Source organism: Coloeus monedula (assembly GCF_965178545.1).
Source record: "Coloeus monedula genome assembly, chromosome: 3".
Taxonomy (NCBI): Eukaryota; Metazoa; Chordata; class Aves; order Passeriformes; family Corvidae; genus Coloeus; species Coloeus monedula.
In genome coordinates, this window is record NC_138783.1 from 113,366,151 (window position 1) to 113,384,055 (window position 17,905).

At 42.4% G+C, this 17,905-nt stretch overlaps 1 protein-coding gene across 1 annotated transcript in view; it reads right to left on the minus strand.

The window, feature by feature from the left end:
- Positions 1-15,640: 15,640 nt before the first annotated feature.
- The window catches only part of EFHC2 (EF-hand domain containing 2), a gene marked incomplete at both ends in the record, with an annotated part of 57,343 nt that continues 55,078 nt past the window's right edge, over positions 15,641-17,905 (minus strand). The window contains 2 exons of the mRNA XM_082278482.1: positions 15,641-15,736; positions 17,366-17,471. Coding sequence (XP_082134608.1) covers positions 15,641-15,736; positions 17,366-17,471 — 202 coding nt within the window. The remainder of the gene's footprint in view (positions 15,737-17,365; positions 17,472-17,905) is intronic.

Here is a 17,905-nt window from a genome sequence, read left to right on the forward strand (position 1 = left end):
TCTTTCTTCAAGGTTGTATAATATAATGAAAAAGATCAAGCAAATGCAAAGCTATTTTACACTGCACATGCAGAGTGCAAAAGGCCCTGGGTGTCTTCCAATGACCCCACAAGAATGATAGGCCTCCTGCTAACACGAAGATCTGTTTTTCTGAGGCATCACACAAATCCTCTCATGGATTGAAGAGTTTCTCCTGTTCTTGTTTTCTTTAATGTTCTTGCAATACAGTTAATTTAACATATAATGACCCTTCATTCAGACCTTCTGGACGTATATATTATGGTTATTTCATCAAATGTGTCTCTGGCAGAACAGGAAACACAAATTTCCTACATTCTCTCCCAGAGTCCTGAATGCATGTCAACAGCTTTTTGGTACTTATCACCCTTGGTCATTTCTCATCTCCCCTTCAGAGGGGGAGGACCATGCCTGCTAACACACAATTTTGCCTCTGACACTGGAGAACCAGGCTGACCCCACCTGGAAGATGGAAGAGTGCTGGGACTTCTTGAAGTTCTGGGAGCTTGTCCTTGAAATCCATCCTTGCCAAGGTTGCACATTCTGTTCCAGCACTCCCTCATGCAGCAGGGCCTGAAGTCACACCACTGTTGCTCTTACAAAATCACCTTCCAGTTACCCGCAAGGGGAAGAGCCAAACCAAGTACGCATGGTTCATCCTACCCCCCAAAACACAGTTCAGGATAACTCCTCTAGCACAGTGCACACCAACCAGGAATGGTAGAATGGGATAGGAGCATTGCTGGTTCTGCTGATGCAATGGCAGCCTCTCTGCTCATCTCTGAGCATGTAAAAATGGAACTTTAGAGGATCACAGATCTAAATGACAGCTAGTTTTTGTGGTGACAGCAAGAAAACTCTTCCTTGACACCAGCTCTTTTCCCAGGTTTCAAATCACTGCCACACCTCCACAGGGACTTGGTAACTTTTACAGGAATGAGCTGGCAGGTGGGTTGGAAACCCCCATTTCTCCTTCCTTTCTCTCCTCCTCCTCAGAATTTTTCATTTACACTGACATTTTCCCAAATTTGTAAGCTAGGGCAAGATATCCAGTGCACATAATACTAGCCTGAAGAGCTAAAGCTTGCCAATGTTATGAGAAAGCATAAGCAAGAGATTATAATGGGAAGTGTTGGGCAATCCTGTCTTTACTGAAGGCAAAATCCCCCGCTGGGCCTGCCACCAAGATTAGTTCCAGATTTCCTTAGGTTCTTGTGACATGCACAGGATCTGTCCCAGCACTGCTTAAGTGCTATCAGGTCTAATGCTCTCTTTCAAATCTCTCCACCCTAGCATCAAGAGCATTATTCTGAGGAGATTTTTCCTGAAATCTTCACAAGACAACATTGGGAAATGCTGGTTAGACAGTAAGACCATTGTTTATCCTCCTGGTAAAACACAGCTTCCGCTAAACCAGAGCCTTCTCTCCTTGAAGATAAGCAAATGTTAGCGAAATGACTGTAAATCATGAGATTTCTGGTTTTGGTTGCAGCAAAACTCCATTTGCATCTTAACTCTGTTTTCTCTCATTTACGGTCTTCTTTAAATGTCTTCTTTGGCACTGAAAACATTTGTCTCAACCTAAAAGTGAACTTTGGAGAGGGGGAGTCTGAATAAAACCCCTACAGCTGTTTTTGAGTTATCCAGGAAGAAAAAAATGCACATTTCCCAGTATAAACATTGTCTTAGTTTTATTTTGGGGCTTTTTGTTGTTTTGTTTTTTAAGTTCAAGGAGAACATGCTGTTTATTAAGAGTGAGACTATTTTATTTTATTTTATTTTATTTTATTTTATTTTGTTATCAGCACAGCACATCTGTACTTCTCGGTGAGACAGAGGGACACAAGAGCTGCCCTGTGAGGTCAGTACAAGGGTTGATCCAACCCTGGATCCTGTTTCCGACCATGCCTGGTAGCAGATGCTCAGAGCACAGCAGAGAAGAAACAGGACCAGTGCCATCGGGCCTTTCCTGGTGTCCCTGCAGTGCTCCCACCACTCCATAGTCACAGGGATTCCTGAGCTGGAGCTGGAATGCTGTGTTTGACAGTCACCAACAGCCTGGTCCTCTCTGAATTTACCTGATTTGGAGCCCCTCTTCCCTCTTGGCCTTTGCAGAATCTTGTGGGGAGGGCACCGGCACGAGGCAGCTGCACTGTGAAATCAGCACATCCTCACCCTCTTTTTAAACCTGCTCATGTCCTTGGAAGACTCTTTGTTCTTAAATTACGAGAAACACTGAATTGCCTTTTTTTCCCTGAACAGGCCATTTTATAAGCTGTTTCATCACCCTTCTTGTGCAAGCTTGGTCACAGCCTCCTTGTTCTTGTTTTAATTCTCTCTCTACCTCTGGCTCTCCCATACCTTTTTAGGGTGGTTCAAGTGTGGCATTGCTTGGGCTTATGATTCATATGACAACTTCCTCTCCTGGTAGTATCCCGTACTTAATTTAACTATTTTTTCCTTCCATTGCTGAGTATCAGAACTGTGCTTTCAGAGAATTTCCCATCAATATCCCAAACTCCTTTCTGAAAGGCAACAGCATGCTGACTGCCGCTGCTGGCTGAGCAGTGGTCATTTTGTCTCTTCCCCTCTGTTCCACTACTTTGCTCTTCCCAGCACTGGCTTTCTACTGGCCTTTGATCCTGGTCACTCAGCTGGGAGTGAGTGAGATCCTCCTGCAATTGTTTGCTGTTGGCTGTTCTGAAGAGTTCTGCACCATCCACAAATGTGGATCTCCTTGAACTTAAAAAACAAAATTAACTCGCTGCTTATCCCATCTTACAGACATTTGATTAACACATTGGAGGATACCACATACATCTACACTGTTTTCTAGACTGGAGAAGCTCTGTGAGAGAATTTGAGCCCCTTTTCATCCACAGTTTGGCTCCCCAACGTGCCTGGGGCAAAGTGCCGTTTTTGGAAAGCTGGATGTGCTTTATCAGTGGTGCCCTGCTGAGGGACATCCTCACTGACCTCTGCAAAGCCTGCCAACAGATTTGAAAAGCCTGACTCTTCCCAATGAAAGCAACATTTCTTTATTGTCATCATCTCTCTCATGCACACAGGATCCATCCATGTCTGCCAGTTCTAATCTGTGATAGATTTTTCAATACCCTGACTGGTATAGGAGGTCAGCACATTAGTTTGCAGTTCTCAGGTTCATTTTTGAATTATTTCTAGTTACAGTTAATACATCTGGAATAAAATGCTCAGATGTGAGGTTTTATTAATAATTAAAAGGACAACAAATATTCCCTGTAGACAAGTCAGTTATCTGTGCTAATTTCCCTGTTAGAAGTGCAACTTCTTCCACAAACTGGGCCAAAGTATATCTACAATTAAAACATTTAGAAAGTTGCCCTTTTTCTTTGAATAAAGCCTTGATTTAATTTTTTCCACTGCAAAATGCATGCAAAATTTTCCCCTGTAAACTCCAATTTTGTGTTGACAATTTTCACTCCTATAATCTCTTGTGGGTCAAACACAACACAAGACATCAACTGAACTTCCAGACATCATCACACTGTTTGGCATCTGCAATTAATGCCATGATCTGAGTTCATAATTAGAGCCCTCCTACACTGGGAAATGCACCAGTGTTTTCTTGCCTCTAAAAATTTTGGATATATTGGCACAGTGGTTGATGCCTCAAGCCTGCCAGCGTCCAAGGGACATTTGGACAATGCCCTTAACAACATGATTTAACCTTTGGTCAGCCCTGAGGTGGTCAGGCAGTTGGACTAGCAGATCTCTGTAGGTCCCTTCCAACTGTATTTCAGTCTAGCCTAGTCTAGTCTAATCTAGTCTAAATCAGACTTTTCCCTGTGCACACTCATTTCCTGGAATAATTGTGCGTATTTATTGATATTTTAGCATATTTTCCTTCAGCCTGATTTTCCCCAGTTTTGGAAACCAGAAATTTGCATACTTTTAAAATGTAGTCAGATGCATAACATTGGGTAAAAATATGAAAGTCTCTATTTGACTTGTCTGTGTGTCCTGTATACCCAGGCATATGTGAGTGTGCAAAATATTCCATGAGCATTCATGCAGACATTGGAGAGGATAAACGTACAAACAAATGCATATGTACAGGAGCTGTGGTTTGGGGTTTTATTCCTGAAAACTGCTAAATAAAGCCCAAATATGTAGAAGTTACCTACAGCAGTGAAGGCATCAAGTATTTAATCATCAACACAACTACAAATATAAGAGCACTGCCTGTGAAATTAATGCAACCTATCAGCTGCCTTAAAAACAGGCTCCCACTTAAATGTTTTGCCCACCCAGGGCTTCAGTGAGTATCACTGTGCTACCATCCAGGTAAATAAAAGCAGATTAATGGAGGAAGTGTAGGTGCTTTCCCCTTCCCCCCCCCCCCCCCCCCTCAAAATTGGCAGCACCACTGCACTGTGCAATCCCACAAGATAACACATCAGGGCTGTGCAGCTTTGCCTCTAGCCCCGAGTCAGTTCAGGACTGTGTTTGTCTCTGGGTAATGTTAAATTTAGGGCCTGAGTTTCAGCACTACTCGTCTTCACTTCTCAGCTCTCCCAGCTGCAATATATCACTTGTAGGCCAATACCCCAACCCATGGGGGGGGTGTCCCATGTGACACACACTAATTTATAAATGAGAATGATATCTGAATGCATCACATTTCAGTGAAGAAAAACAAACCTTATGGACTGTTTCAAGGCTGTGATAAATTAGAATGTGCATGTTACAAATATTTATCTTGCACCCTTATTACAAGTATTTCCTTTTTGCTGGTTAATTTAATTAAGAAATGTCCCTTTGGATTAAAACTTTGTAAGATGGATATATTTTTCTCCAATCCATAATTCATTTTGAATGAAGAGAGGAAAACTCATAGCTCCTGAACTTATTAATAATAATCTGAATTAAAATACCTTCCTGGCCTCCTTGAACACTTACGTATGTTACGAGATAGCTGGGAGGAGGAACAAGAGGGATTATTTTTGTTTTCATGAGGAGGACCCGATCCCAACAACACTGTTGAACATGTATGATGAGGAATTAGTCACAGTGATTTCTTTGGCAAGGGAGAAAGAAGCAGAAACAAAAACAACACTGACCCAACTTTCCATCGAAGGGGGGGAGGGGGATGAGAGAGCTGGTATGGGATCATTCTTCTCTCCCAAAGCCCAGGATCCCATCTCACTCCAAAAAAGCTTCCCTGGGCTTGGAAGCCTGTAGCTGTGCAGGATACCAAGGACAGGAGGAGGAGAAGTGGTCAAGCCTGCCAGGAGCACCTTGTGGCATGACCCTGGGAGATGTGGGGGCCTTCCTTGTGTCCCCTCTCTGCAAATCATCACCCAGTGCAGGACACTGGGCCTTCAGGGAAGACAAAACCCACAGAAGAGCCCAGATGGTTCAGCTGACAAGTCCTGGGGAAGAGCATATGGCCTCTGAAGACATTACCTGAGCTGTAGATCCAAAAGGGAAAAGGAAAAGATGAAGACACTGGAGAAGGTGCTGTTTAGGGCTCCAGAGGGTCAGGATTTTGCCTTGGGTTGCTATGCTCATCTCACATGTGCTACTTCATCTCACTGCTCAGGACCCCTTCATGACTTTTGTTGGATGTACTTCCAGGACAGTACCTGTGGATCACAACCTGAATCCTGCTGTTTCTGTGCAGAGACAACGAGGCTTGGGGGGCAGCTTTGCTGACAAACAGACATTACAGAAGGATGATGACAAAAGTGTACCTGTTTTTCCAAAATCTCTGCTTTGCCTCTACTCACAAAACAATTCCTAGAACTGTCCATCAGAAAATCAGTTCCCAGCTCAGTCCCTGCAGAGGGGTGAGTGATTTTGTGCCTGATAATCTCTTCGAGGTAGAGTTTAGACATACAAATGTTTGGAAGATATACCTATTTTGAGAGGCCTCTTCTTCCACAAAGGTTTGTGTTTACAACTTCCGTCACCACCTCTGTGGCATCTGATGAGGGGTGATTTTAATAACACTCAAAGTAAAATAATTGAAAAAGGCTTGTCATTTCCTTTCCTCTTTAGAGGAGAATTTTCTGATCAGTTTTGGGCATTGTGTCTATAAATCCTGTCACATTTCCTTTCATTACAGAGCCCGCCAATACACTGTTAGCAGACTCATTAACAAGACAAGGGGCATCACTTTCAGAAGAAAAGGCTACTGAAATGTAAATACAAAGTCTAGCCAAACATCTCACTCCTATAAGCTTGAACTTGACTCATTGCTGCAGGCATAATTGAAGGGGTTTCTCAACACGTTATTCAAATTCATGTTGAAGCTGTTTTGCTTCCCACACCCCTTCAGCACCTGCAGAAACCTCCCTGCTGACCCTGAGACACTTGGTGAGATTCAAGCCAGAGTGTTTGGTCAATGCCAGCTCTTACATCAGTGACTGGCACCCCTTCATGGCTCACACGTCCCACTTTTTAAAGAATAATTACAGCAGTGCTGTGAGTTGAATGAAAAAAACTCAAAGAAAAATGAACCTGAAGATGTTTCCCTAGCAACTGTGTGCAGCAGTATTGCCACCAGGCCAACATTACAGCATCACACTCACAAACTGAAAAAAAACCCAGACTGAAATCTTTACCACTTGAATGGCAAATGAAGTCTGGAAGAGACAGAGCCTTCCTTGGTCACACCAGCCAGTGCCCAGCTCGTAACACTGGCTTTCACCTTATGTTGAAAACTACTCTGGATAAGGAACAGCAACAGCTATGGACAGGGGTTCAGGGAGCATACCAACCTCATGAAAATAATAAAAAACCCCACTTAATTTCAGTATTGTTAAAATAACTGTTGATTTTCTCTTTCTCTTTCCATTCCTGATCCTTCTCACCGCTACATCAGTGCAATTCCAGCACATGCTGTCTAATGAGTCACCTTTGGCCATCTGATTTTCTTGAAGCAGTGGCCGTGAGTTCCCAGAGGGTGATCCAAGGCTTACTCACCCAGCTGTAATCATTTCTGTGCAGCCAGTCTTTCCCAGTCCTTCTTGCTCATCATTCCTAAAACTGACTCTTGGAAACAACATGTCCTGGTGCAACCCACCCTTGCTTTCCTGGCAGACTCAGAGGTCCCCATTTTCCCTCCTCTGCATCACCCATAGCAGATACAGTGAGTAATGCAAACAGGAGGAGGAAAGAGGCAACAATCCCATTACCATCCTAATAAACCCACCTCTCTTTTATTTACCACCATCATTTTAAGTGATGTAGTCCAGAACAAGGCAAACTTTCAATGCTAAATCCTGCATTATTACCCTTCAGATAGACAGTGACCATTTCACTCAAGGATGGTTTGAATATTTAGATGCACAGATGAAAGGCTGCTATGACATCATACTTTAAAATCTATTGGCAATGGTACTTAATACTTAAAATGGTATTTATTAGTTTTACTCCTGAGATAAATGCAACATTATACTGTATCATCCTGAAAATTATTTTTACACATCTGTGCTGAAAACCTCCTGTTCCATCAAATTGGGGTCCAGCTTTTGGACCTTAAACATTCTGAAAATGCTCCCTAGAGATGGCCAACTGATCGCTTTCTTTAGTTGATGCATGCTCAGCATCACTAACATGTATTAAATTAGTGATATTAAATCCAAAAAATGTATCTTGCACCGTGATTTATAGCTTACCTCCTGCAAGAGGAGAGGCCTTTGGCACACTGAGCCAGACATGCCTCAAATGCCACCAGTGGCACAATTTTATAAAAAGGTTATGAGGGGAGGAAAGTGTTCATCAACATCCACACATCAGTGGTGCAGCTCTTCCTCCTGCTTGCTGGGTGTTAATGCTCATGCCATGCGTGCTCTCCATAGCTCTCCATGTGCCACCAGTGCCATGTGCCAGGAAAAGCTCAGCCAGGGGCTTTGCAGGGTGGGGCTCAATAGGCCCAGAGTATCTGAAACCCTCAGCTGATGAAGCAGGAGGAAGACTGTGCACTTGCCCTTACCCCCAAGAAAGGGAGTGTTGCTTCTTACCCAGGGTAAAGGGTAGGTTTGTGCCACTAAGAGGAGCAATCCAGAAGGCCAAAGAATGATCAAAAAGCTGAAGCCTCTCCTTGGTGAGGAGGCAATCCTACAGTTGCTGGGCTTGCTTTGGGAAAACAGTCCCCCATCGGCTCCTGAGCTGCACACAGGGACCTGAACCACCCACAACACCCACAGTCACCTGCAGACTTCAAAGGATAAGCTTCTAACTCTGCTCCTTCATGGGTTTTCAGAGGACAGGTTGGAACTAGATAAGTTCTTGGCCCAGTTGTGGCTTAGGGATTTGTCCCCTTTGGAGTCTGCACCAAACCACCACTAGTTTGGTTAAGGGGATGAGTTGCATCTGTCACAGACCCCATACCTGAATATCTGCAATACTGAATTTTGAGGTGGGATCTGCCAGGAACTGACCCAGTCCTGGGACCTGGCTGTTGCAGCAGAAGCACGTGGGCTACCCTGAGACAAATCAGAGATTTTGTGTGCAAGGGTAGGAATGCAGCAAAGCAATCACCCTTTCTCGGAAAGCAGAGCCAAACCCTGTTCCCACAGGAAACCCTGTTTCCCCGTTTCACAGAAATCAATGGAGAAACTGTTGGGGCCTCAGGAGTGACAGCTCAGGTCCTTCATGATTGTTTGCCTTCAAAAAGGAATTTTGCTTCATTAGGATGCTGAGTCTTTCTAATTCGCATATTTGATTTGCTTCGGGTCTTGGGTTCTCTTCATTACGTGCCTGACAACAGGGAGTCAAAAGAGGGCAACAGGGAATCAAAAGGGGCCAACAGGGAGTCAAAAGGGGCATCTCTGAACCTGCTGCGAGGCCACGAAACTCTGCTGGAGAGGGTTGTGTGTGGGGTTGAGAGGGAGTGGGCAGGCACATTCCCGATGGAGCGCCCTCCCTGTTTGATACCATTGTTATGGAAACGTGAAACTTCAGGAAGGCCAGTGAAATGGAAATGTCAGGAAGCCTAAGAGAGACCATTTGCTCCCTCCTTACCAGGCTTCTGCAGGGCAAAATGTCTGAGTTTCTGCCTTGTGTGATCTCTCCCGGCATCCTGAAAGCCAAACTCCCTCGTAGGTGTAAAGGTCAGGAATCCAGCAGACGTGAATCCCAGCAGTCACTGGAGATGCTTACTCTGGAAACAAACTCACAACAAAAGTGGCAAGAACAGGAGACCTGATGCAATGGCAAAACAGATGAAAACCGTGTGTTCCATCCCAGGGTGAGTTACCTCCTGGGAGAGGGAGTGTGGGAGCAGTGGCTCTGTGTGTTCCTCCAGCTTTTTACAACCACTTGAACCCAGATGGCGAGTGAGGAAAAAAACTTCCAGCATTTTGATGAACTTGAGCAATAGGATTTTAACAACACAGGAAGAAATGTCCTTCAGCAGCAAAGCAAGACACCAGATAGTGGTGGTTCCTTGCCCAAGGATTTGCTAAGCAGATCAGCGCATTACCACTCTGCAAAATGAAGTTCTTTTGAACAAAGAAAAGTGTTCATTTTTTGTTGAAAATAGTTAAATTAATCACTACCCCAAGCCCCAAATGGAAAGAGGCTTGAGCTACAAAAGCTCTGCTTGAATTAACATCCAGGCAAGCAGATGTACTTCCCTAAAATTCATTTAGCTGTCAAAAAAAATGCCAGCAGCAGAGAGGTTCAAAAACTGGACTCCAGGCACTTCAATGAGAATTTTCCTTTAGAATAATAATAAATGTAGTAATAATAATAATAGAAAAGTACACTGAAACCCAACTCTAGAGAAGATTTTGTTCCTATTTCTCCCGAGGGATAGGCAGGGTGAGGATACCACCAGGCTTTCACATGCAATTCCTTCATGTAAATGATTTCCAACGGGAGCTCCTGCCCTTGCTTGCAGACAAAAGCAGAATGCATCACTGTTGCCAGACCACCTGGGACATGGGGAGGAGAGGAAATTTCCAGATGGGTTTTAAGACAATTCATTTATATTTATATTTATATAGCCAAAATAAATGTTGGGGTTTTTTTCTGCGATAGCATTTCCCTTTGCTCTATCCAGACCACCAAGAAAAGAGGGAGGCACAGAATTTCTATTGCATTAATAGTCCTGGTGTTTACAGTTTTGGCTTTTATGAACTTGTAGGAGCTGTTTATTGAGTCATAAACTCTACTAATGGGGATATTATCTCTAAATTATAGAAGTACTATAGTATTTGGGTTAGTTAAAAGAAAGGTTTAAAACAGTTACACACTTACAGTTTGTCTCAATTACCAACATGATCCCATAATGGGAATTTAATTGCTAATTGCTAGCTTATATTGTAGAAGAACTGCAATAACAGCACACAATATATAGCCTATAAACATGTCCGGACAATTCTGTATCACCTCCTTTCACTGCTACCTTCTTATATGGGTTGGGGAGGGGGATATTACAATGATTTAATTCCTAAATGCCTCAAATTAGGGATTCCTCTTTGTTAGGAAAGCATTTCCAGCAGTGCTTTGTTTGACAGATTTTAGCGAGCTACCCGCACACACTCGGGTGGCTTTGAACAAACAGGACAGCCTTAGGCACACGCTTAAATACTTTGCTAAATTAGATTCTCACAGAGCTCTAACAAAAGAAATCGTAGTTCCATTTAAGTCAACCCAGATATTCCTGTTTACCCAGCTGGAGTGAAGTTTGAGCAAGACCCACCAGGCAGAGTCCAAGCTCAAACACAGCCAGATCCACCTGATAAGCGCGGCACTGAATCTGCTCATCCTGAGCTCCAGAATATCCCATGAGAGGGACCCTGTGCACGTTCAGTGTGAACTCATGGTCTCGTGGTCTCATGGACTCTGCCCAGTCTACCCAGCTCAACCCAGACTACCCACAGCTGGCTGCAGCTGAGCCCTTCCCACACCAGCCACAACCTGCTCGCAGGCGGGGAGCAGCCGAGGTCACCATGCTTGGCCTCAGAGCTCCTCTCGCAATGCTGGTGGACACCAAGGGTGGGATTCCTCTCCCCCAGCAGCAATGCAAACATCTACACTCAGCTGGTTGTTCCCAATCCCTTCAGTCAGTGCAGAGGGATGGGCAGGGATAACAGGCCTCTAAATATTCTTGTAGGCTGTTCACTCCCTAGAGGTGCTGATAGCCCTTCTATCAGCAGTAAGGGATCCAGAGAGCAAGTGCAGGTGTAGACACCTGCACTGCTGACATCTGAGAGCAGGGGACATGAGTATCACCCAGAGACATTCTAATTTGGAGGTGGCCTTGTCCCACTTGCAGCTCTGCAAAGGGTCTTCCTCTTGTCTTCCAAGCCAATGCCATCCTGACAGATTTGTTTTGGAAGTGGGAACTCTGTCAAGTACTGTCAGGTGATACAGTGAATTTTGTGTTGTTACAGATCATCCCACCGTGCTGCTTGCCAGGGATCTGCATCAGATTTCGGGTAAGTTTGTGAATCAGCTCCTTTACTTCTCTTTGTTCATAGTTCTAAATATGAAACTATCCCGACGAAAGAGGAGAGCAGGGAGGACAGATGGCTGGGGTGAAGGGCAGATGAGGATAGCTCATTCATTTGTGTGTAATACATACCAGAAGAAATTTCCAGATGATTCAGAAAGGACCACGGAAATGTTCAGAGGAAGAGTTCATTTAATGAATCCATAAACTTAATATATTATAGCTATATCAACTTCCTCATCTTGGTTATGCTTCCTAGGTTTAACTTTACATTGGAAACTGGCAGGGACATGGACATTCCCACACACCTCCCTCTGGCTTGTTTGACCATTGCCTAAACCAGGAGTGCTGCTTCTGACTGGGTCTGAGTCACTCCCCTAAGTACAAGAAGAAATTGATTTAGAGCAAACACTAACTTTAAAAAGTCTTTTTTCCAGATAGTTTTCTCTCAGATGTTATCTATACTGTCCTCTAAAACCTAGAAATAATTTTTAAAATCTGGCTGAGCTGAGGTTGTGGTACTTTTTTCCTCCTGATATTGGAAATTCTTCACAAACAAGCCGCTGTTCTGTCTTTCTCATTGTACTGCAGCTTGATGGTTAAACCACCTTGAAGAGGAAGAAATTCTGCAAGTAAATACACATAGTTAAATTACTGAGAGTACAGGACATTATAGCTTCAAGAACGAATGTTTCCCTCCATGTCACTGAACTACAAAATGTTAAAAACTGGAAAATTCTTCTATCAGTTCCATGTCTCAAACCACAGGAACACTTAGAAGAGCCCAGCAAGCACACGCCTGGTGAATTACTGCTAATGTTACACAGACCGCAGCTCTCTGAATGCAGTCAAGTGACTGAAAACATCCAGTATTTTGGTTATTGCAAAATTAGGATCCCTGCAGTTTTCCCACAGCAAGTTTTCCTTTGGGAGGCAGCAATGTCTCCTGGGCTAAAAGGACACAGGAGCCAACTGAGCCCAAACATTTTCCATGAAGTAGGATGAACTCACATCAGCACATGAGGAACAAATGCAGGAGGACTTTCATCCTTCCATTTATGCTGATGAACATCTGCCTGATGTAGGTGCAAATGGCTCTGCCTGGAAAAATACAGTAGCTGCCTGTATGATGGAGAAAATATTGCCTGATGAGGAACATCCACGTTTTGCCCACAGCCATGTGTCCGTGGCTGCCCATGTCCTAGGGGGCCCAGCTGCAGGTGACAGCCCAGGCACTCAGACCCAACCTGTTTGCAGCCATTTCCTTGCAGCAGCAGCTATTCTAGAGAACTTGGAGCCTCTTCTTCCCAAATGCCAAACTGAGGAAGCAAACATTAACACTGAGCACGCAGCAGAGCCCAGCAGTGGGACAGGGAGCTGGCGCTGTAACGTGAATCCCTCCGCTCCTGCCGGGACAGCGCAGATACTTGTGGAAAGGAGATACCCTTGGCTGCCCTGCAGAGATCCAGAGCTGAGATTAATGGCAACTGTGGGGGCTGCCTTCCCCTCTGTGCCATGCATGCTTTAAAGCTGTGGCTTCCTGCCATCTTGAAACATAACCCTGTGGTATTGTCTTCATTCAGGCCCCTCATCAGCAATGTGAAAAGAGAGAAGAAGCTGGTGGCAGGATTAGAGGAGAGGTTGAAATATCCTGGGCAGCATATGCTGCAAGTCATATTATACAAAGAGGATTATTGGGCTGCTCATTGGCCAGGGCTTTCCATTCTGGAGGCACTGCTGCTTGTAAGAGAGAAAACCTGGTGAAAAGTGTTCATGACATGTCGGGCCACAGTGTGTCACCCACTGTGAGCACAGTGACAAGCAATGAAAATATTTTTCAGGCCCTATCTGCCCTCTCCTAGGAGATTGTTTTGTGTTTGTTAGGGTTATGCAAGATGCATGGGAAAAACGGAAAACCAGAAGTGAGACTAAAAATTCAGAATAGTATTAATAAACCTCCTAAAATTACCATCATCAGGTGAACCCATCTCAATCTTAAAACTGAATACATCAATCTTGGAAGGCTGTTTGAGACCCTCATTGTTTTAGAAGTGAGAAACCACCTTTGTTGTCCAGGTTTAGCTTATTCATGGCAAATTATACCCATTTTTTCCTTAAGAGTAGCAGTGTACCTGAATCAGAAAATTTCCCTCACCTGGCAACAATGTATTTACAGAGAGAAAGGATATTCATTCAATCTAAGCCTTCATTTTATTTCACTAAATAAGTCATGCTCATTCAGTCACCTTTCTTATCTCCATTCTCTTGGTCACCTTTCCAGCTCTTCTCTGCACTGATTCAAGTTTACAGTGCCCTTTCTTGACCAGACCAGACCAGACCAGGATTGAATAGACCCATGCACATGGTTCCACATGAAATTACAAAAGATTATATTTTTTGATCTAAATTTTTCTTTAAAAAGGTTTCTCTTGTATCATACAAAGGGAAACAAACTAAAGTGAATTTGTCTTTTCTAAAAGCTACTTGGGAGGTTCTCGATGTTCAGAGTCCCATTTTCTTGGAAACCCTAAGCTGTACAAGATGCCCACAACTGAAACAAATCCTTCTGAAGCCCTGGGAACACTAAAAATTTACAAGAAAAACTCCATTCATTTAGGATCAATCTCAGTCTTGGTGACATGTTATATTCAGCTTTCACCAAATTGACTTCAAACACAAATTGTTGCTTCGGATGCTGACGCTGTCCTTGTGGTCAGATATTTCTTGTCATGTAAGGAACAATTTTCCTCTTTTGTTTCAAAAAGCAATTCATGGTCTTGTATACAACTTGGAGCACTTTAGTGTTTCGCCTTTTTCTTTTTAAGCCTCTGGACACAGACATTTCCTTGCCCATTTTATTGCTACCCCCTCCTCAGCAGCAGCAACTACATAATTATGCCTTGTCTCAAGACCTTTTTCGCCGCAAAAAAGGCAAAGAGCTCTCAAAAGCTTTGTATTTTGCCATATGGTACAAAAAGAACAAGAATTTCATTTACATTATCATGCAAAAGTGTAGGAAGGTATTTCTATATAGAATCATAATTGTAAGAGGGATCTCCAAGTTTCCAAAAAATTACTATTGTCTTTCCCTCAGTTTGGGGATTCAGATACACTGAATTCTCATCTTTCTAAATCAAACAATTCCTCCCCAAAACTGTAATTTCAGATTAAAGAAAATACAGGGTTCCAAGTCTTCCCAGGCATGAGCAGTGGTGCACTGGCTCACACCTCTTCTCCTTCCTCTCATGGATGAGTCAGCTCCACCTTCACCTCAGCTCTTCCATTCTTCAGACTGGAGTAATTACTCCTCTCACAAAAGAACAAAGTAAATCCAGATCTAATCATGGCTTTGAGCTGGCATAATCTTAAAAAGATACAAAAATGCTAACAGGAATTCCATTAAGCCATGGAGAAAGAGAAAGGCATCAATTAATTCTCAAAGGGCAAGTATAGTTCTGCTGCAAGAATGCTGCAGACTGAAATTGCACAGAAACCCCTTCTCTTCAGACATGTCCCACCCAACTAAAGCTGGGTGGGACTAACCTGAGTTCACATTTAAAACAAAAAGCAAGAACTGACAGCTTCCGTGCCATGCCTGCAAAACATTTGCTTCCACTTTAGAAGGCTATAATTATCTCTGATACCAGAGCAGCTTTATAGTGTGCAAAACCCTTGCTGGCGTTTCCTCCACAAAATAACCAACTTTGACACAAACAGCACTTGAGCATCACCACGGGGATAGAGCAAAACCACAGAGAGAAGCTGAAGAGCAAGGGAGGAAACGTGAATGGAATGGCATTATTGTGCTAAGCAGTCCGACCCAATTTTAAGAGGTCATCCAACAACGTTTGTTTGCAGAACAAAGCAGGGTCAGTCAGATTTTGCACTGTCTGACTCAAAGATTTCTCAATACTTGCAAATTCTTCATGCAACCAGACACAGAGATTAGAGGATATAGTTTTAATTATGCTTGTGTAAGTATGACAGAGTGCTGTTGATTTAGAAAGAGTTCCAAAAACACACAAGTATACCTCTCTGTTGGAACAAGAAATTAAATGCAGTAAAACCTATATCTGATTTTTTCTTATTTAACAAGAAATGTTTTCTGTATCTCTCTAAGTAATCTTCAGAGCTGAAGCATTAATCTTAAATCAGTGGCTTGCACAGATGAGATTATTCTTCCTTGCCAAACAGATCATCCAGAAGACAAGGGTATTTGATCCCAGTCACAGGAGGGGATCGTGGTAGTTGGTTCCAGATATCTTCCCTCTGAAATTAGTAACCCAGAGAATATCTTACTGTATAATAATAAAAACAAGAACCATTAAAAGCTGGTCAACGTAAGATTGAATGAGCTGCTTCAATTCCACAGACGAATCTGTGAACAACTGGGTCTTTATATAGCACATCTTCTTAAAAGATTACTACATGCACATTCTTATCAATGTTGCAAAATATTTTAATGAAAATATTTTCTAACATTAGCCCTTTTGCAGATATTTTTAAATTAAATAATGCTATATTTTCTTCATTAAAATGCTTATACTTCAAATTCTTGAAAGTCATCCATGTCTCAACAACAAAAATCATACAAAATAATGAGATAAAGAGAAGGAGTAAAAAAGAAAGCCAGCTAAACAAGCACAATTCTGGTGCTGAAATATATCTGTCAAATAGAGGTACTGTAGCCTCAAAATAATGCTATTAATTCATGTAAGTCATGCACAGAATGACAATTGATTTTTAAAGCTGAACAAGACTTAAAACTTTTCCTGTTTCTGATTTTTTCCATTTTGTAGTTACCTCTTTTAAAATATTAAATATTAAATATTGAGTTATAACTTAAGCACAGAATTCATCTGTAAAAACAAAAATGCCCCCTGAACAAAGCCTAATAAACACAATGATCCTCAGGACTGCTGTATAAAACATGTGGAAGGGCTTTGATTTTATCTGTACAAGACAGAAAAATTCTTCACAATGACAAAATGAAAATAATCAACCATGGAACGCAGAGCAAACCAGCAGCCCTGGGCCGTTATTAGACACCACCAACAGTCTGAGATGCTACAGAGGAAAGTCCTGGTAAGAGGAGTCAGGAGCACAGTGCCTGAGGAATACTGGTTTAAACCATGCCACGATTGAACTTGAATTTAAAGGAATGCTGTGTTTCCAAACGGTCTGAGTACAATAAAACACATTCTGTACAATACATTGGCCAGGCCAGAACAGCAAAATGATGTGTTGGCAGAAGGCCTTTGGATTTATCTGTTACAAAGTATATAAAATTCAGCATAATTGCCTTATGGACCTTCTATTTTAAAATGTTCCACTCAGCACAAGATGGCAAGATCAGATTAGTCTCTGCAGTTTGTTGATACTGCATTTTTATTTACCCTAAGTAACAGGCTGGAGATATACAAAGTTGATCCATCAGTTCTTCTCACTGTGCACGCCTACCAGAGATGTGGTGTGTTATGTACAGGTTTCTGTGCAGTTTTACAAAATGCAGAGCTATTTTCTGCATACGTGTCAGTGGAGCTGAAAGTATTTTCTGACTACCTCAGCAAGTGGGCAGATCATTTGACATGTGACAATGACATTTGTGGGGGAAGCAGTATTTATTTCCATTGTCCATGGATAAATACACCTGCTTTCCCTTCTCTTTTTCTTTTTTCTTCTATAAAAAGGCCCAGAGATGTGATACCTACTAGGCACCTCCTTGTCCCTGTTTGACTTCTCTGCTTCATCCTAAACCCCCCTATTAAACCTATTTAAAAAGTAATTACGTGAAGAAAACAGGCACGAATACACAAATATGAAAAAAATGTTGTACTGTGTGTTGGTTAAAACAGTCATGTTAAAGTTGGAGAATTTATATTGATACACTGGTTTTACCTTGGGTGGCTCCTTTACCTCCTTGAAAGCACGGACTTGATTCTCTCTCCAGTTCAGCACATGCACAAACTTTCTATAGTCTACTTGCTTTTGGTTATCTTCAAACCTAAGCAGAATACCCATAAGATGACTCAAGGTTAAAGGGAATTTTTAACAAAGTTATGTCAAGTTATCTACAGTACACTAATCATAATAATTTTTATACTACTTTATTCCCAGACACTGGGAGGAGTGAAAAAAACAGTACAAAATGTCACGAACTCTTATATTATACATTCTTTTCCATGTTCTTACACCTTATTATTATCTCTTATAATAGAATTCAACTTTTTTAAGGTTTATTTCATTTCAACTATTTTCACTTTAGTTTTGAAGCATTGTCCAACCTTTTCCAACACCAATCTCACAGCTTTTGACAAACAGAGAGTTGGGATGATCAGTGTACGATTCCATTGTGTAGAAATGAAACAGAAACAAGAGACCTGTGCTGTAATGCAACTGACTGGCTTTATTGTGACTTCTACAATCATTTCCTGAAAA